We start from the raw sequence: 20173 nt of genomic DNA on the forward strand, positions 1-20173 counted from the left end.
AGTAAACCTGAAACATACTAATGTGAATCACTGTGCACGGCCAGTAAAAAAATATTGCAACCAATAATTTAATATTCATTTTTTGCCAAGGTCCCTGTGTTGATTTTTTGCCAAGCTCCCTGTGTTGATTTTCCTGGGTTTCGAAAGTCCTCGTATAATGTGTTTTCTCGTTCATCCTTGGCGGATGACGTTTACCTAAATTCAATCGGTCAAGGTGACTTCACTGCACAGATTTGTGACTTGAATGCAATGAGTAGTGTGTATTTGCTGCCTATTATTAAACTACAATCTGTAGAGCTTTATTCTTCACATTCATTTGAGGCAGTAGCCTCATACAGGGGATGATCTTCTCCGTCTGACGAAGGGGAACGAGCTGCTCGTTATTTGAAAGCGGCTCTGTCTGTTTTCGACCTACGCTGAAACTGTGCTGGCGCTTGGCATGTTCAGTGGATATTGTTAACAGCTCTTCTTACAATTCAGTCCTTTGTCCTACAGTCGACGTGTTACACCGAAAATCATTAAAATTTAAATGAGGTAAAAAAAATAAAAAAGAACAAGTTGTTGACACCTCTAACATGCAGCTGAGCGGCTCTGCCAGTTGTTGCAGCTTTGCCTCGGTGGGGCGGCAGAACTGCAAGCCCACAGGAGCTTCTGCTGCTGTCAAGCTATTGTTAGAACAGCAGAAGTCGCCGAGGGGATGGACTGACTCTCTCTCTCGCTCCTCTCGCGCTCCCTCGCGTGTTTCTCTTCGGTCTCGTGCGCTGCTCGCAGTCCTTCTTTTTTCACTTTGATCCTTCTCTCTCTCATCTCTCACATCTGTGCTTCCTATCTTACCGCAGCTCTCTCTTCTCTCTCAAACACGCATCATCTCTCTTCTCACAATCTCTTTTCGTTTCATTCATTATAGAATGAGGATGTTTTATTTATTTTGTCTTTTGGCCTTGATTTCCTTTTGTTATTTAACTTCAGGCCTGTGGCATCACAGCAGCTTGGAGCTCACTACTCTCTTCACTGTAGTCGCTGCAATATGTCAGTCATAAAATGATATGTCGCTGTAAACGATAATGGCCCATTCGGGTACTTCTGTGGCACAGTTCAACTGGCAAGTGTAACAGCAGGAATCTCATAATGCTTTTATGGTATTACAAGGTTATCACTTTCAGTTAGTTCACTGCCAGCACAACATGAAACTGCGTCTTACTGCACCACCAGACAGTAATATAGTGAGTAGAAAGAGCATCTTTCAACTTCAACACTTAGTTTCAAGCCCCTGTGTGGGCAAAAGGCCACTCCGCTGCAGTGATTATGAGCAAGACATAAAATCTATTGCTCCATGGGCACTATTAAGTAGCTAACATGCAATTTAAACCACTTGTGAAGGAAGAGCAAGAGGAATGAAGAAAATGGAGCAGGAAACAAGCACAAAAAACTTGTCCAGGCCCTCAATGTGTGCATAGACCAGAACTAGTTTCTAGCTCCTTACAGCCAAACTTGTATGTAGCATAGCTGTAACAAAAAGACAAAAAACAACTTCTTGAACTTCTTCTTTGTAAAAAGTATGTTGATGATGTGCAACATATATCTACAGTTGTTATATTGTTTATTATCTGTAAAACAGAAGTGGGATTTTTGTGATCGTGTCATGGATTCAGTGGTATACGCTCACATAACCAGGTTTAAAATGTATTGAGGTCTGTGTATGCGTCAGCTGTATGTATGAGTAAGCATGCTCCTCCTGTCTCCATACAGGCATTGAATTCTGATGCTGCAGGTTATTTTCTTCCCTGTGTGGGTGTGTGTGTGTGTGTGTGTGTGTGTGTGCTGACAGTATGGGTATTTAGCCAAATTGTCTCTGTCATTCTCAGGTATGAGTTGCGGATGCGATACCTTCCTAAAGGTTACCTCAGCCATTTCTCTGAGGACAAACCCTCTCTTAACTACCTCTATCACCAGGTGAGGCAACATGGCAGGGTCACATGAAATAAGAGGACACAGAAAAGTGTAATAATACCAACAAAAAACATAATCTGGTTTTAAAGGGTATCTATAATGTTCTTGAACCAGTTCTTCTGTCATACAAGATCTGCTCTGTCCCTTGCTCCCTGTCGCTTTTTCGTCTAAACACGCAGACATACCTTGAAACAGATGCTTAACTGATACAATGCATTGTTCTTACATGGGACTGCAGTTTAACTTTACCTTTTATAGCAGTGTTGTTATAAAACATTGGGCCTCATTCACTGATATCTTGCTGTGTATTTTCTGACATTTGTTAAGAGTAAAAAAAAAAAGTCTGCATCAGATTCGTGACGCGTTCTTAAACCGCAGAATTGTTCGCACCTTAGAATGACGAATCCCATTGTCAGCGTAAATTGCTGGCTCCCAACTATTGTAAGGCTCCATGAGGACAGATCTCGGTAGCCTAAAGCGTCCCAAGAGGTACTCGTCGCTCTCTGTAAATAGATCTACATTGTCTTGGAAGATGCGTTTGCTCCTCGGGGCACGATCTGCATCATCTTGCAGCAGCAGTAAAAATGCCGTTGTGAGAGTCGGCCTAGGATGCAGAAATAGGCCTAGTTTGGGCCTATAAATAGCATGATCAATCACTAATTATTGGATGGGATGTCTCCCAATAAAACGATAACAAACAACTAATTCATTAATTAAAATAATTATCAAAAAATATTATGAATTATAAAGATAGTATCGTAATTCAAAGTCTATAATAGGATTGTAGGACTGTAGAATTGAAGAAAGCGCTATCACTAATTATTATGTCAGCACTCAAATGTTTAGATTCCGTTCTTGCCGAAGAACAAATCCCAAATAAGAAAACATTGGTGAATGTCAGAATCTGTGTGAAAACTGCGTATCGTGAGTGGGTTTTAAGAAGAAACTTCTTCTAAAGAACGGTTTGTGAATGAGGCCCATTGTTCTGTTGTTCCTACAGGTAAAGAGTGACTACATGCAACATCTAGCTGATCAGGTGGATCAAGAAGTTGCTCTGAAACTGGGCTGTTTGGAAATTAGGTGAGAAAACCACACATTTGTTCTTATGCCACGAGTGTGACAAAAATCAACAAAATGATCCTGTTTACTCAAACGGGTATCTTGACTGTTAGTCTCTGCTCATCGGAGACGATTTCCTGAATATGTGTCTGATTTAATATTGTTTTGCCTTTCTCTGTGAATTGTATAGGAGGTTCTTCAGAGAGATGCCAGGCAACGCCCTGGATAAGAAATCCAATTATGAACTATTAGAGTAAGATTGATTTGATCTTGTTCGCTCTGTAAACCTCATTGCTTCAAATTTAGATTCTGAGATTGCAGATTTGAGCTATTCAAAGACTTTCATTCTGGTGTGTTTAGGAAAGATGTTGGTTTGAGGAGGTTCTTCCCCAAAAGCCTGCTGGACTCCCTCAAGGTGAGGCTAAACTACTGTTAATGTAGTAAGAGAGTCAGTGACGTTCATCTCTCATTTAAGTTCCATTGCCAGATAACAGAAGTGTCAGTGGTGGAAATTCCTTTGGGAATCCTTGGCCCACTTAGTCGGCTGGATGAGCTAATGGCTATTTGACTGAGTAGCCGGCTGACTGGCAGGGAGACTAACTTGATGACTGAATGGACGTCTGGCTGAATGTCTTATAATCTGATCGTCTGGAATTAAGTTAAGCGTCTTGTTGTCACTCGCAGTGTGCTTTGCCATTTCTTGGCTCTGAACCAACTTTCTCCCAGAAAGACTTAACCCTTGGTAATGTCTTATTCTCCCGCTCTATCAGGCGAAGACTCTTCGTAAGCAGATCCAGCAGACCTTTAAGCAGTTTGCTAACCTCAACGATGAGCAGAGCATCCACAAGTTCTTTGAGATACTCTCTCCCATCTATCGCTTTGACAAAGAGTGCTTCAAATGTGCTTTGGGGGTAGGGCAACACTCAATTCATAATGACAAAAGGTGTTGCGTCTAAAGGTGAAATCCATTCATACATTTTCCATACCTTCAGGAGGTTGAACCTGTTCTGCATTTACAGGGTAGAAAACATGTGGAGTAGAATGTCGTCTTTAGTTTAAATGGCTTGTCAGAGCCGTACAAGGTGGTTCTAGTAATTGCAGTTTGCACAGTCCTGCTTCATATCACTATATTCTTCTTATTATCACTTATCTTATTATTCTGTCATCTACAGAATGCGGACTTGTTTCTGTCCTAGAAGACGTTTCATATTAAAAGTAGTGAAAACAAACGAGGACATTAAAATTGTTTGTATTATTAATATTGCATGTTTCCCAGTACTATGTTTAGTAAATAATGCAGATGATATGATGATATGTGACATCTATTTTAATACTGTATGTGTCTCTCTCTCTCTCCAGTCTAGTTGGGTAATATCAGTGGAGTTAGCTATTGGACCAGAAGAAGGAATCAGCTACCTCACAGATAAGGGCTCAATGGTGAGTATGCACTGAGACAACTCATCTCACGAGGTCCAACTTTCACTCAGTGATGGTGTAGCCGTTTCAAAATGAGCTTTCTTTAAATGGCATCTGATTATTCCAGCTAACAGATGAATCAGTTCAATATATTTATGGACTTAAAGTGTCTTTCAGCACTACTATACACTGCAGTGGTGTTTAATGCTTAATAGTGTATACTGCATGCTTTTAATTTGAAGGCCAGCTGGCAGTCTATCATACCGCCCTCTACTGGCTGTCCTCTCCAGTAGGCAGATTGTGTCTTGACTCCACAATGACTCCTAAAATGCCAGCGGTCAGGTCATTTTAGTTAGGAAACAGATGGTATGAGCTAGAGAGAGCCATATGTGTGGAATCAGCAGGTGATGTGATCAGGAGATCTGCACCGCTGCATTTAGGACGTGCTTGCTGCAGTGACGACTCAAAAAGGCAGGAAACAGCTGCACACCTTTTTCTCCAGTGCGTAAATTGAGGTATTCAATTTCAACTTAATGATGACAGACTGTCAAAATGTCTACACTTTATTTAATAAGCCGATAGCAGAGCGTGTCCTGTTTGGCCTTCATGCGCACATTAAAATTCACTACAAATACATGACTAACTGGTACCATGGAAAAAAGAATGTCTCAGCCCTGGGCAAATATTTACACGTACATCTTATGTGCTTTTTAATAATTATGTGTATCCGTCTTTGTCGTTGCAGCCTACACACTTAGCTAACTTTAACCAGGTTCAGTCCATCCAGTACTCTGCTTTGGAAGAGAAGGACAGGAAAGGCATGTTGCAGCTCAACGTAGCTGGAGCTCCAGAGGTGAAAACACACAGACACACCTTGCATGCTATATCCTTAGCTTTTCAACTGTAGGGTGGTTCATTGTGAAACATGACTGCCTGTTGTTTGGATATTGTTTGCAGTAATACCTCATGTTGTATTTTAATTGTTTAAGTAGAAATGTAAATGTGTAATAAACATAAAATAGCATCTGCTTGTCAAACAATGTACTTTAAGTTGTAGTAACAACCAATCTGCAGTAAAATACGATACGGGGAAAGAAGGAAACAGCTCATGGGGAGGGTGAAGCCGGGTGTTGCCATCTGCACTTGAGTGTCGACGTGAGTGCGTCTGTCGAGAGTGGGTGTCTGTTCGCAGCAGGCTTTTCTAGTGGAAAAGCATGTGTACATCAGTACTAGAGTATCTGTGTAGGGATGTGTGTGTGTGTGGGGAGGACTGAATGTGTGTATATGTGCACTGGTAGAAGACGTTACCCCTAATAAAGCTCTCATTGTGTCACTGTGAAGCAACGCTCTGTCCCACTAATCCTGTGTGTGTGTGTGTGTGTGTGTGTGTCTAGCCCCTCACAGTCACCACGGCATTGCTGACTACGGCAGAAAACATGGCTGACTTGATTGACGGCTACTGTCGACTCGTCTCCTCAGCTACTCACTCCTTCATTGTCAGAGTCCACAAAGGTATGACGACTCTTACATTTGTTTTGTGTTCACTATACACCCACATTTAGATATTTTTGGGTCTATTGCAGCATTTTATTGGTTCAGTTGTGTGCAGTTAATGATTATTGTGATCATTTCTATGTTGTTTGGATGGTAAAAAATGACCTTCTCCTATAAATAGTAGTACTCGAGGTTTGAAATTGCTGTCAGCTTACGCTTGTCACTTTGAATAACCAGCCAATGTTTTAGCTAGTCTTTTCTAAAAATAAACATGGCTACTAAGAAATGGTTACAGTGATGTAGTTTTATACAAGAGGTCTGTTCTGTGTCTAATGTGTTGACTTTGCGTCTGCAGAGGGGGACAGAGCTCTGCCGTCCATCCCCAAGTAAGTCAACCGACACATTTGGTCTCATTAGCTGCTCGATCAAGTAAAAACAAAGTGTCAGTTTCCTGTGATGCATAAAGGAGGTTCAGTCAAGGTTTGTCGGCGAATTTCTTCCCTTTAACCAGCATAACTTTGTTTTTTGTCTTAAGTGACTGGGCTGGCTTGCGCTGGCAATAGTAGTTATTTCAGTCCTTGAATTGCCCATACTGTGGATATAAGGTGTAGACATATGTGTTCTTTATTTTCTAATGTTCATCATTGAGAAGCTACACACATGACAGGATGTGGGAGGATTCTCCATTCCTCGTGTTGCACTGCTATCTTCATAGCGGCATCTTGGAAGCTTTCGGTTAGATTTTCTCATCTCTCTTCCAGAGTATCAAATCATGAGAGGCGGATGGAAAAACGTATGGAAGGAGTACGGACCCGAGCTGTTTGTGTCTCAGGTATAAACCCGTCTCACTTTCTCTTTTCCTGTTGGTCTGTTTCTCCCCTTTCCCGTCTGTGTGCTGCTTTAAATGTCATGAGTGACAGTGACTGCTAACAGTTGGATAAAGGGTTCATAGATATGTGTTCGTACCCTGTTCCCTCCATAAAGCCTCATCTGTGTGTGCAATGAAGAGTCCTTGTCTCGCCAGATGTCCCCGTGGAGAGCTTTAGTCACTGTCACTCTTCCTGTGTTGTGACTGTCTACTGACCTCTGACTAACTCACAGTTACACAGAATTACATGAAAATAAGCTTGAATATAGTATCAAGTCATTTAATAACATCTGTGACCTTGTTTGTTTTTCTCTTAACAGTCAAACTAATGCTTCTTTTCCTGTGTGTGTGTGTGTGTGTGTGTGTGTGTGTGTGTGTGTGTGTGTGTGTGTGTGTGTGTGTGTGTGTGTGTGTGTGTGTGTGTGTGTGTGTGTGTGTGTGTGTGTGTGTGTGTGTGTGTGTGTTTCATGCTGCATGTGGCTTCTGCAGGTCAAACTAGTGGCGATGGTAAACACCATTTTTTTCTATTAACGGCCCTAAATTAGTAACCTAATGGAATTCCTGCTCTGTGTCTACATTCAGCGTAGTGTGTGTGTGTGTGTGTGCTGTATCTCTGTATCTGCATGTAACTGTTTCAGCCTTATCCATGACTCAACCTGTTATTCTTCCACTTGTTTCTGTGGAAAGAATGAATGTTTCCATCCCTCCCCTTTCCTATCCTCTGCCTGTCTCTCTCTCCCTCTCTTTATTGTTCTCGTCTGTCCTACATCACTCGTGTGCAGCTGTTTTATAGTATATGAAAGTTTTAAATAGTTGGGCATGTGTTTGGAATCCGGTATGGTGACGGTCTTTTGGAAAGGTACGTCTGTTTGATGATGGTGTGTTTCTGTTACTGTTGCCATTTTCGCTCTTTATTTGTCAGTGAAGGTGATGTTCAAATTGCCGTATTTCCTAAAAATCCAGGTGATGCGAAGCATTTTCATATCGAAAATGGGACTTTTGGTTTGTGTTGTGTCGGATGAATGCTGTCCGGGCGACTCGGCTTGTTGTATCAAAGTGAAGTTTTGTATTTGAACGTCAACACTTGTATCTGTATTTTGTGTGCCACTAACTGAGACTTATTGTTTCTTGTCTCCCCACTTTGCTCTGCAGAAACAGACGACTATGCTGAGATCATAGATGAGGAGGACACCTACACGATGCCTTCAAGTAAGTACAAACACACACACACAACCATTGTAGGCAGCTAATTTGACAACTGGAAGAAGGGACAGATCGTCATTGTGCACCTGTGTGTGTGTGTGTGTGTGTGTGTGTGTGTGTGCTCTGGTGATCAGTGGACCTCTTCGGACTTGTGCAGCATACTGCGTGTGCCTACGAGTGCCAGTTCATGTGTGTGCAGGTAGAAAGCTCGTGTGCTTGTTATTATCAATTTAGACTAATTAATTGTCTATCTCAATATATGATTTTGTTGCGATAAATGCTCCGAGTTTCCTCTATTCTTATTAGGTTGGTGGACAAAAGGATGGCAGGAAAGATAATAACATGAATGACTCTACATTTTCCGTGGTTACATGTGGCAATCTCATAAAAGGGGAAACCACTTGAACCACATACTATTAATAGGTCTGCAGTCTGTGTTTGTTTCAGTGAGTTGTAATCCGCTTCCTCTGATTGCTTTAAGACATCTTGACACGATGTTTACGTTACAGTAAACATTTGACAAATGGCTCTATCTACTGCTAATTACTATTATCACAAGTGTTAATTGTGACAATTAACTCCTGTAGATGTAACTGTTCGTCTGAAAACATGAAGAGGGGCTGCTGTGCTGCAGGGTAATGCCTGATCCTCAGGTTTAGGGCTCGTGTTAGACTCACCGCACCGCTAAACGGTAACGCTACACAGATAACATATAGAAGCAGTGGAGATGAGCGACATCACCTTAACGCATGACAGGGAAAGAAGCTGGGATGTTAAGTGACCGATATTTACTGACAAAATTCCCCATCTAACCTGCCTCAAAATGTTTCCCTGTGTATCACGAGCCCAAGTTGTTCCATGCAATTCAATTCCAACGTGCCTTTGCTTTTTTGTTTTTCATAAATAATAGCTTTCACCAAAGTCCTGTGGACAGTTGTAAACACACAAACAGATACAGAGAGAGCAAGTCGAGCAGCAGGTAGAAACTGAACTGCATCACTGTCTCACCTACACCATGGCAATTGTTAAAGACTGCAGTCACAGTTGGAGATCTCTGTACTCACAGCTAGTTATTTCTGTCTCCTATCACTAACTCATTTTCCCAGAATACTATGGACTAGATCAAGGTAATGACCGGAACGTTCCATACGTCTGGTTGTATTGTGATGGCACTTTGATTTGGTGGTTGTTGTGATCTGTATTTTGTGTTTGCTTGCTGAATGTATTTCAGTACGTGCACCCTGTTGATTTGACCCTAACCCTCCGTGGATGTTTGATGTGCTGTCGGTTTTTGGCTGAATTGATCGTAGCTTCAGAGCAGAACCCAAGTTGTTGGACAAGGATCTTGTTGTGTGTTTTTAATATTTTAAAGAATTTAAAAAAAAGTCAAGTGAACCGTCATCACTTATATGATTGTGAAGATCCACTTGACTTGCACAAACATTTTATACACCAGGTTTAACCAGGCAAGTTGACTCGGAGCATGTTCCTTTTTACGGCTTTGGCCTGGAGGTGGAAGTGCAGTGAGAGGGAAAGGTTTAAATAGATACATTTTAAACCAGAACCACTAACAAACAGGGTAGTCCCACTCCATTGTTTAACCATGATTATCGACTCCTCTAAGATCAGGTTACATGAGCGACATTTAGAGGCACGGGCACGCAGACATTAATTATGGCCAACTGTACATTTTTGTTACTGTATGTATGTTGCAGCCTCATTTAGTCTCTTTCCCACTGCCGGCATTTTATTGCACAGCATAGTTGTCTCAAAAGGACACTATTATAGTTGTCTCACTATTATACATGCGCTGGACATTTAACACCTGTGAACTGTATGCTTATGTTTGCTATAATTCATGTGCTGATTACATGGACAAAGTCAGGTCAACAGTGTTGGCAAACCACCAGCCTTTCAACAGCCTGCAGTTTACAGACCGTTTCATTCTTGTTTTCGTAAAACTTAAAATAAAACTCAAATTTTTTATTAGCCTCACTTGACAGAAAGTACAAAATACATTTTACTGACTTTAATAACAGATGCAAATTATTTTTGGACATAATAAATGTACCGCTGGTCCTAAATCAGCCTGTGAGCTTTGAATTCCTGTCAATTACGTCTCACTATTATACAATTCACCTGACTTTATCCATAATACATTTCATTTAATGTGAAAAATTCATGTTCATTTAAATTCATATATACGTTGAGTGTTACTGGCTGTTGTTCGTGTGTGTTACATGGCATGTCTGGCTGTGGTTTTGCTGGTGCTGTTGTCGCATGCTGTTGACTTTAAACTATGCTGATTGCTCTAAAACTAAGCTTGTCAGAGTAGGAATGAGGATTATTCATCCTGAAATTCAGGATAATTCAATTTGAAAAGCAACGATGGCACTACATGATATCTGATTCCAGAGCTGTGTCTCCTTTAAATGGTAACTGTGTCTCATTTCTATGATTTACTGGAAGAACTGTTTCAAAAGTTGATTAACCTTTTTTACCTTTTTCAGCCATTAAAGGCATATTTAAACAAACTCTGCACACTGTAACGTACTCTGACAAACTTGGTAAAGGCAAGGGCTGACTATGAAGTGTATGTGTGGGCACTGATGTGAAGGTCTTCTCTGTGTGTTCATGTCTATGTATATTGTGTGTATATAGCACGGGACTATGAGATTCAGCGAGATTGCATCGAGCTGGGACGCTGCATAGGTGAGGGTCAGTTTGGAGACGTCCACCAAGGAGTCTACATCAGCCCGGTATGTACCGTAGTCTCTTTCTCTCTCACACAAGCGTTTAATATCTGTGGATTTATGGTAGCTTTATCTCTGAATAATCTAATTAAAATAATCCAGTGTAGATGGTCTTTAACAAGCGGCTGAGTGCACATTTTGTTGCATTAAACCATTCACTCACATGACAATCCCGTCTGTAGACGTGTGACGTGTGCGTGTAATTCATGCGGTCAGTTAATCACCTCTTTAGAAGCTAGACCAAAAACAATCCACTGAACTTGAACTCTCATCACAATAACTGCGTCTATACAGTATAGCTGTCACAGAAGAACAAGATGGAATGGGCTTGCCACTCAATAACCCATGCCGTACTTCAGTAGGTGATACACATATTCTCCGTGTTGTTCACTTGGATGTGTTTCTTGCAGGAGAACCCAGCCCTGTCCGTGGCAGTGAAGACGTGTAAGAACTCAACGTCCGACAGCGTCAGGGAAAAGTTTCTCCAAGAAGCACGTAAGTTCAGCAGTTATTCACTTTCAAGAGTTTTGCAGAATAGCCTTTTTAGTACAGAAAAAGCTGTCTGTGAACTGACCCCCACTCATCTTTCCCTGCAGTGACCATGCGTCAGTTTGACCACCCCCACATTGTAAAGCTGATGGGTGTCATCACAGATAACCCAGTCTGGATCATCATGGAGCTCTGCACGCTCGGAGAGGTAGGACACGGATGTACACTATCTGCTCATTTACATGGATGTGTGCATATGTTAAAAAGCTTATTTAAGTAATCGCAATCTGTGTCACTCAATCTACATTCTATTCTTCTCTTCACTTTGTATTAGTGTATTGTTCTGCGCTGTGTTGACTGTAGACAGGCTGTTAGTGAACAGCGTCTTCTTGAACCATGAAACGCAACAAAATGTGGAAGTGTCAGGACAAAAATCCAAGGGAAAAATAGAGTTTCTTGCTACGTAATATATTGGTTTGAAAAACGATTTGTTTAACTTGTATATTGTATGCCTGTTTGCATTTCTTTGTGATATCACTTTAGTTAATAAGCACATTTTAGAGGCACATGTGAGCTCTAGATGCACCACATCACATATGTAGGCAGTAGACGAGCAGTCATCTACTGCCTAAGTTAGATACGCCCACATGCTCTTCGTCATACGTTCTGTTTGTTGACAAGAAGGATGATGTCCCCGTTAATTTCTCTTCACTGTTGCTCTCTTTCTACGCCTCTATCTCAATTTCTCCTTCTCTTTGTCTCACTTAATCTCTGCCTATTTCCTCTACTTTTCCTGATTTCTTTCATCGTTTCTCCTATTTTTCACCAACAAATCGTTGCTCTCTGCCTCTCTTTCACGGCACGTTTGTCTTTGTTTTTCCTCTCTCCGTCCTCCATAGTTACGGTCATTTCTCCAGGTGAGGAAGTACAGTCTCGACTTGGCCACTCTCATCCTGTACTCGTACCAGCTCAGCACGGCACTGGCATATCTGGAGAGCAAGCGCTTTGTGCACAGGTATGCAGATTAGGGACTCCCAAACCCCCATTATACCAGAATATAGCCCAGCGTTGCCCCCTACTGGAGGAATTACAATGACATATGTATGTACATGTCTCATAAAGAAAGAGGGATACTAGTTATCATATCATGCTGTTTTCTTCAGAAGCTATATAAGAGTAAACTTCATAGATAAAAAATCTAAGTGTTTAGGATTTCCACTCAGTTTGGGTTTGTCCTCCTCAGGGACATCGCTGCTCGGAACGTGTTGGTGTCTACAGCCGACTGTGTGAAACTTGGGGACTTTGGTTTGTCTCGATACATGGAAGATAGCTCGTATTATAAAGGTACAATTAACACCTCTATACACGTGCACTGTTCCCATAATTACACACTTCACTGTCTCCTTTTAACTGTCTTTGGTCTGTCATAGCACATGGAAGTAAATCACCATTATTATTCACTGGACTGACATGAACTGAGCTGATCATTCGAGTGTAACACAGCTCTCCGGATTTCTGCTTTTCAGCATCTAAAGGTAAACTGCCTATTAAATGGATGGCTCCAGAATCCATCAACTTCCGGCGATTTACCACAGCCAGTGACGTCTGGATGTTTGGTGAGTTTAAGTCTTCGTTTTTTCTTCCTTTCTTCATTTCTGTGACAGCAATGTCCCGATGCTTTGAGGTTTTCAGTTTTACTCTTTGCTTTCTGCCTTTTGCAGCATTTAAGAGCCAACAGGTGGCTGTCTCAGTCTCGTAGTCAGTGAGTTTTTCTGTATTTCTGTCTTTCCATAGGCGTCTGCATGTGGGAGATCCTAATGTTCGGTATCAAGCCTTTCCAGGGTGTGAAGAACAACGACGTCATCGGCAGGATAGAGAACGGCGAGCGACTGGCGATGCCCCCTCAGTGCCCTCCTACTCTCTACAGCTTGATGACAAAGTGTTGGTCGTATGATCCCAGCAAGAGGCCGCGCTTCACTGAACTCAAAACACAGCTGAGGTATTTAACGGAGTGTCGATTGAGAGTCTTTGCGTGTCTCTAAGTGTGAGCTTTCTGGGGTTCAGCGTCTTGCTCAAGGTCACAAACCACCAACGCTCTTATCTCGAGTGCGATGTGAGAATGTTAAATTATCATTATTATCTGTACATGCTCAAGAAGCATAATATATATGCTTCAAGTGCACCAGGCATTGTTTGTCCCGCATAGTAAGCTTTGGGTGTTGAGAGAAAGAAGCACCAAAGAATATGTCTTTTGGAAAAAAAGACATATTCTTAAATTTGCATTGACAAAGTGCAGCCTCCCCCAGTAACACAGCCTATCTTGATTTCTGCATAACGATAGTACAAGTTTCAGTTAAAAGTGAAGCTGTGACATTCAATCAATCAATGTGAATCCCACTGCATGTTGGTCTTTTCCCAGTCGCAGTCAAGATAAAGGAATGTGCCACAGTAAATGATATTTGTCAGATTGTATGTTTCCCTACGCCTTCCTAACAGCAGGTGTCACTGTCTGTACCAGTAATCTAACAAGATGAATGGAACATACAGTAGATATTATACATTTAAAACCAAGCAACATATTGCTTTGTCTATGGCTTCTGGTCATACATCAGACCAGAATGAACCATTAGAAATGGATGGACACATTGACATGCCTTCTTATTTTCAATGAGACGGCAGACTGGATCATTTGAATGTCTTCACAGGGAGGTATTTTAGTCTGCTCTGAATTAATCCAGTTTTGAATACTACATTGATCTTTAATCATCTTTAATAGCGGATGTGGACGCAGTGGGAAGTCATTTCTTGTGTATGTGTGGTGAGAGGATACGTGCCGTAGATGTTGTATTGTTGTCACTCCCAACTGACTTCTATGGATAAAGAGGTATATACAAAGATTTAACACATTTAATGAATATCCCAAACATGCTGATTCTTGACAGCAGCTATTATTATTATTAAGTATTACATTTTGACCATACCTTCTGTGCAGCCGTGTCATGTACAGCGCAGCCTTCCTTGAACTATTTGGGCTGAGTGTTTCTTTGATTTCCTCGATTCCATTCGATTGTAAATCGCTTTCACCTTTAAAGGTGTTTGCCGTTGTTCACATCCATACTGGACGGAGAATATAGGATCCCTAGTACATTTCTACACTCGTTTGATCATAAACACAGTTTCTACATGGTTCAACTCTCTCAAAATAAACCTGAAAGCCAACACTTTAATATTCTAGTGATTGTTTCTTTTCAAATGGAGTGCAGAGCCAAAACAAAACTGTCCAAATAATGTACGCAGACTGCACTTTACCTCCTGTTTGAGCACAGTTAGCCTGGTAACACAGACGTGATGATGACAGACATACTGTAGATTAAATGAGATATCTCGGTCGCGCCTTGCCTCCTTGTTAAATGATACATCACTGCCTTGTTACTAGCTTTGTCAGGAGAAACATCTTATCCATCAAGAGATACTGTCCTGCATGTTGTGATCCGAAAAGACCGAGTAAGACGACACTGTACACAATTCAAACACTGTTGCGTAAGTTATAGTCACTGATATTCCCCTTTAGACAGGAAGGGTCGGACCTAGTATCCATGAGTCATATTATGTCATACTTCTAATTGGGCAAGACAAGCGTATCAGTTGTGAAATACTTTATCAAATGTAATGAAATGAGAGTTGCACTCGCAAGATAATAATTATCTTAATTTAAAAACCAAAAACATTGGGGCCACGGCGTCAGTCATCATCAGGGGCCAAGGGAAAGAACTCGATAAATCTGGCATGTTTGATGATTTATGCCAAGCAGTGTGTGCTTACAGTGTGTGATTATAATTGAGTAAGCACTATTTCTTTTCAATTTATTTTCCTGACATTAGCGATAAATAGGGGTGCAGTAGGAGTAGGGCTTTTCCCAGCAACCACGACTCAACAATTCATAATCATTCAGACATGAACAAACCTGCAGTTTTTCGGCTGATGGAGAGAGAGACCGTAATAGCGGGAGTGCCGGTGGTAATGAAATAACTTGAGTTTGAGTTTCAGAAGGCTGCTGTAAAAGTATGCGTTTCACTTTCATTGAAGTAACTTCTTACTCTTAAGTCTTAAGGTCCTCAGTTCAGACTTGTACACGACCCTCTCTTCCTCTTTTTGTTCTTTTCAATTATGAGTTTTATTGTTTACCTTTAGAGATGTCTAAAATGGCAGTCCAGTGTTTTTATGTATGTAGATATTTACAATAAATATATTTATAAATAAGTTAAAATAATTATATAAATGATAATGTATCCAATGATCCTGCCATGGTGCGCTGTAGGTTTGGCTTTAACTCAATACATCAGATTTATTTGCTTCCTTGATCTATGTTAGAATTTAGACTCTTTTATTTCTTAAACATGACGATCGTATTCCAGATGTTCGCTTCATTATATTTACACAGAGAGCAGTTTCCCTTTTTAAATGTCAACAAAATAACTGCAGATTCATGCATGTTCACCCCTTTATCATTATTATCTACTTCTGTATATCATACACACATAAGACATCTTAATGTAGTTTGAGCTGCTCATTTAAATGTACAATGTTTATATGATGATATCATTTAGTCCAGACGTACGTTCACTGCATGTGAGTAAGTGCAGTCAAAAGATTACCTGCAGGATACAATAAAGAGTTGAAATGAGAGAATATTTCCAGTTATGTTTTCTTATCACTCAAAACTGAATTTACATGTAGAAAAGTAGATGTAATATACCTCATTAGCATTCATATTGTTAATGTTGAGCCTTAAAACATTTTACACAAGCAGCACAGCGAGATGCCATCATTGTTTTCTGCAACATGCACATTCTCTCTCTCTCCGTCTTGTTCTCTCTCTCACACACAGAAACAGGAAAGTAAGAGCGCATATTTACCTCCTGTGGTTTAATGAGTTTGCTTAAAACCAGCATGACTCACACCTTAAATTCCACCTTGATTACACTTCCAATGTTCTCAATGTCAGCTTTCTGCTCCCCCCCCCCCCCAATTCTCCTCCTCATGCACTTTCTTTGCCTCCTTTTCAAACTTCTGTTTGTTAGTCTGACACATGTACAGTATGTGTTTGGTTGTATGTTTTAATGGGCTGAAAACTAAGTGTGGAAAAGTACATATGAACTGCATTTGAGTGCTAATCCGAGAAAATCAAGAGCATTTATTTTAATTGACTGATATTTTGGCAAAAAGAAATAGCGAGGAACCCTTAATGTGCGTCATCCAGTGTCTTGGAAACCAAGTAAATATTGACCACGTTACCTGTGGTCACTGGCTATTATTAGGGGAAAGTCATGCCATTTAAGGTTATACAATTTGGTCTACTTTCGGTCTGGACGGCTTTTATAGCATAATATCAATTATAGGTGTCTCCTGCCAAATATGCAGCTCTCAACTACTACTACAGTTTTCCTAGACTGTGTGTGTGTGTGTGTGTGTGTGTGTGTGTGTGTGTGTGTGTGTGTGTGTGTGTGTGTGTGTGTGTGTGTGTGTGTGTGTGTGTGTGTGTGTGTGTGTGTGTGTGTGTGTGTGTGTGTGTGTGTGTGTGTGTGTGTGTGTGTGTGTGTACACAGTGGGCAGCTGCCAGGAGCTATAGCTTTCCAAAGAACAGAGAGAGAGAGAGAGAGAGGGAGAGAAAATAGACAGAGAATTAAAGAGGGAGGGGAAAAAGGCAAGCAGAACTTCCGCAGTGCTGTACTCTCATGGTCAAAGCTAGCGGATCAAGACTCCTAATTCTCAGATCATATTATCCTGACAGTGAGGTCTCTGTGTGAGGAGCCGGTAGCCTGTAGCCTCCTGGGGTTCAGCTACAACGGGGCATATTTGAGTCATCCTGCCCGGAGTAGTTCATTTCATCCTTTCTTTTGTGGTTATTTATATTGACCTTCAGTAGTGTGTAAGCGCTTAGTGCCACTGGCCCATCATCATTGTAGTGGCTGCATCATTCTCCTAAAAGGGCTTGACTGGATACACTCCGGTGCTATTGGATTGACCTGTTCTTAAGGTACAGTATTGTCTCTATGTCTCATCAGGCTTTTCAAATGTTGTCAGCCTATAATAGAATGAATACTTCATTTTACTTTTGAACAATGTGTGCTGCATTCAGTGGCTGCTACTCTACCTTTGGGTTCGATCCTAAGCTGTTTTCGAGGAGCCATTTGTGTACGTCTCTGAAACATAACACTAGTCGGTTGTTTGACTGTCCTCCATTGATCCTCTTGATTAATGTCTTCCAGTGTGTCTTAAAACAATATTAATATAATGTATGTACTGTACATTGAAAAAGTTATTGGACGCTATAATTGTTCGTCCTCTTCGTAAAGTCAATGCACTTGAACCCAGATGTCTAAATCTTTTCTGCTCAGTCTCAGTCAGCAGCAGTTGTACTGGGCAGGTCTCAGGTGAGAAGTACGTGAAAGTAAAGCAGGGCAGTGCTGAGAAGTCCGAGATTGTGCAGTTAGCCCAGCCTGAGTAAATAATCTAAACAGGCCTTGTTATTCCAGGTGGCGGTGTGGTGTAGGTGGGGGAGGAGACAGTCAGCGTTTATGTTGCCAGGTGCTGATGTTGTTGTCGTCACACATATCCGTGCATGATGTCATTTACTGTCAAACTGTGAGGCAAGGCTGGCAGATTTACTCATGACTGGGTAATGACTTGGCTTCTTGAATAGACATTCAATAAAAAGGCCCTAGAGTTACAAAGCACCTTTGCTTTTAAACACACTCCTCTGGTAGAAAACAAATGACAAGCAGTTGGAGGCCCTTCTGTTGTTTTGATGCAAACCATTGTGTGTTTTAATGTTGTTTCCTGTAGGCTTTTAGAAGGTTGTGAGCTCAGTGAGACTACACGTTTAAAGGATTACATTTAACTGCGATTTAAATATACAAAAAAAGTCAAATGGTTGAGAAATACCAATTAATAATGTATGTAAATTCTTAAACTAATTAATTAATTAATTCAATACATACTATTTTTAGTTAGTAATTCATGTTGTTAATAATTCAATGTATTTAAAGAAGGCGTGTGCTGGACACAAGGAGACAGGAGACTGGCTTTGACAGGTGCAAGGACACATTCACCTACACACACACACACACTCACACACACACACACACCCTGCAGGAAACAACAGAACAGGAGGGTAACGATGTTACTAGAAATAGCTCTTACTCGTGTTGGGGAAAGGAGAGTAGAAGGAGTGTGTGTGACTGCGCGTATCGGATTATTCAACCAGTCAGTTCTCTGTTTAGTGGAACCATCAGCTCTTCAGCAGCAGCTCCTTCCTCTGGGAATCTGGGTTTGGGTTAGCAGCAGTTTTCCCAGGGAACAGGTCAGTAAGGATAATTTTAGCGAGTGAATTCAGTGTGGTATCTTTGGCTGCATTAGACCTAAAAAATGTTGGGTTTGGGGCGTGGGACGTTTGCCTCCAAGTGATTTAATCTTAAGCAATATCACTCAGAAATGTACTGCTTTAGTTGCTGTTTACAGCTTTGCCTGACGCAGCACACAGACGGTATCAGTAGATGTTATGTAGTGAATGAGTTCTCTACCTCATTGTATTTCCGAGTTAAAATAAAGGTTGAATGAATAAACGGTGATGGTTGAAATATGTCACATTACAACTTGGCCATGCCGGCGCTATGGCAGCGTAGATACGGGGAGATTCATATGACGCTGGCTTCAATTGTTTTTATTATTGTGTCACGTTTACTGAATATTATTGGCAGTAACTAAACTGCAATGGTAGTAAGAGACTGAGCAACAAGACATTTCATAATGAAAAGGAATTTGTTTTTCTTCAGACTTTAGCCAGCTCTGTACAAACGGTGGGAGGAATGCTCTGTGTGTCTGAGTTTGTCAGGGTATTACAGCTGACATTCACAGCATTTTAGTTGTCTGTTGAGGAAACCCCTGTGATGTGTGTTCGTATATGGAAGGAGCATTTGTTTGTATGTCTTCAGAACGTACGTTCTGTACAAAAAGTCGTCTTCACTTGCTGAGGAGCTTGAGGCCACAATATCTACTTAAATGAAGTGACATTTCAGTAGAAATGAATAAAGATACCAGTGACTTTTCTGTGTTACATCGTCGTGTGTGTGTTTTTTTTCCAGCACTATATTAGAGGAGGAGAAGCTCCAGCAGAAGGAAAGGAGCAGGATGGAGATGAGGAGACAGGTCACTGTTTCATGGGACTCTGGAGGGTCTGATGACGCACCACCAAAGGTAAGGCACCACTACACCCTATGTGTCTGTGTCTCTGTCTGCCTGTTTGTATGAGTGCAGCAGGTGTAGTAATAAAGAGTTTGAGTATCTGTTGTGTTTGTACTACAACGCTCTGATCATTGCAAGTCCCAATGCGCTCTTTAGTTGGCTCTTCTGAAATGCTTTCATGTGGAGTCAGTGACGTTTTTCTGCTCTCTACTTTGCTGCGTCACACGTTGTTAAGACATTGAAATGATTCAACTGGTAACTTATTTGATTTAATGTTTCCTCTTTTTGTACCAGTCTGGAGATACAAGGTTTCTGCTGGACACTGGTGACATAACAATATTGCTACGTCAGTTGTCAAGTGAGGTTTTCTCCCTGTGATGATGAAGGTTTAAGAACATGACATGTCAATGGGTTGGAGCTTTTGACTCCAGGCTTTAAATAAAGAGTGTCAGGTGCAGGAAGCTAAGTCCCACATTAAGGTGCAAATGTAGGACCATCGACTCTGTGACCTTTTTACACTTTTGCAGAAAATTAATTTTTTGCATCTGAAAATGAGTCTGAGTGTGCAGGCATGTCTTCTTATGATAGCTCAGTATGATGATCACCCTGCAGTGGACAGGTTAAGGTTGATGTTAGTCTAGTAGATTGGAACAAACGAGAGTTGCTGGGTCTGTGTGCGCCCTTAACCACATTTGGG

General features: G+C 41.1%; 1 protein-coding gene across 1 annotated transcript in view; it reads left to right on the forward strand.

Annotated features, from left to right (window-relative positions):
* LOC142969405 (focal adhesion kinase 1-like) overlaps positions 1 to 20173 on the forward strand; it is a 55180-nt gene that overhangs the window by 18531 nt on the left and 16476 nt on the right. The window contains exons 5-23 of the mRNA XM_076109281.1: positions 1866 to 1953; positions 2951 to 3030; positions 3200 to 3262; positions 3370 to 3424; positions 3780 to 3920; positions 4369 to 4446; positions 5171 to 5278; positions 5820 to 5937; positions 6275 to 6305; positions 6681 to 6751; positions 7940 to 7996; positions 10652 to 10749; positions 11154 to 11238; positions 11340 to 11440; positions 12132 to 12247; positions 12476 to 12576; positions 12759 to 12848; positions 13027 to 13231; positions 19377 to 19488. Coding sequence (XP_075965396.1) covers positions 1866 to 1953; positions 2951 to 3030; positions 3200 to 3262; positions 3370 to 3424; positions 3780 to 3920; positions 4369 to 4446; positions 5171 to 5278; positions 5820 to 5937; positions 6275 to 6305; positions 6681 to 6751; positions 7940 to 7996; positions 10652 to 10749; positions 11154 to 11238; positions 11340 to 11440; positions 12132 to 12247; positions 12476 to 12576; positions 12759 to 12848; positions 13027 to 13231; positions 19377 to 19488 — 1798 coding nt within the window. The remainder of the gene's footprint in view (positions 1 to 1865; positions 1954 to 2950; positions 3031 to 3199; positions 3263 to 3369; positions 3425 to 3779; positions 3921 to 4368; positions 4447 to 5170; positions 5279 to 5819; positions 5938 to 6274; positions 6306 to 6680; positions 6752 to 7939; positions 7997 to 10651; positions 10750 to 11153; positions 11239 to 11339; positions 11441 to 12131; positions 12248 to 12475; positions 12577 to 12758; positions 12849 to 13026; positions 13232 to 19376; positions 19489 to 20173) is intronic.

The sequence above is a fragment of the Anarhichas minor genome, unplaced genomic scaffold, assembly GCF_050575085.1.
Source record: "Anarhichas minor isolate MPS153535 unplaced genomic scaffold, ASM5057508v1 ptg000041l, whole genome shotgun sequence".
Classification (NCBI taxonomy): Eukaryota; Metazoa; Chordata; class Actinopteri; order Perciformes; family Anarhichadidae; genus Anarhichas; species Anarhichas minor.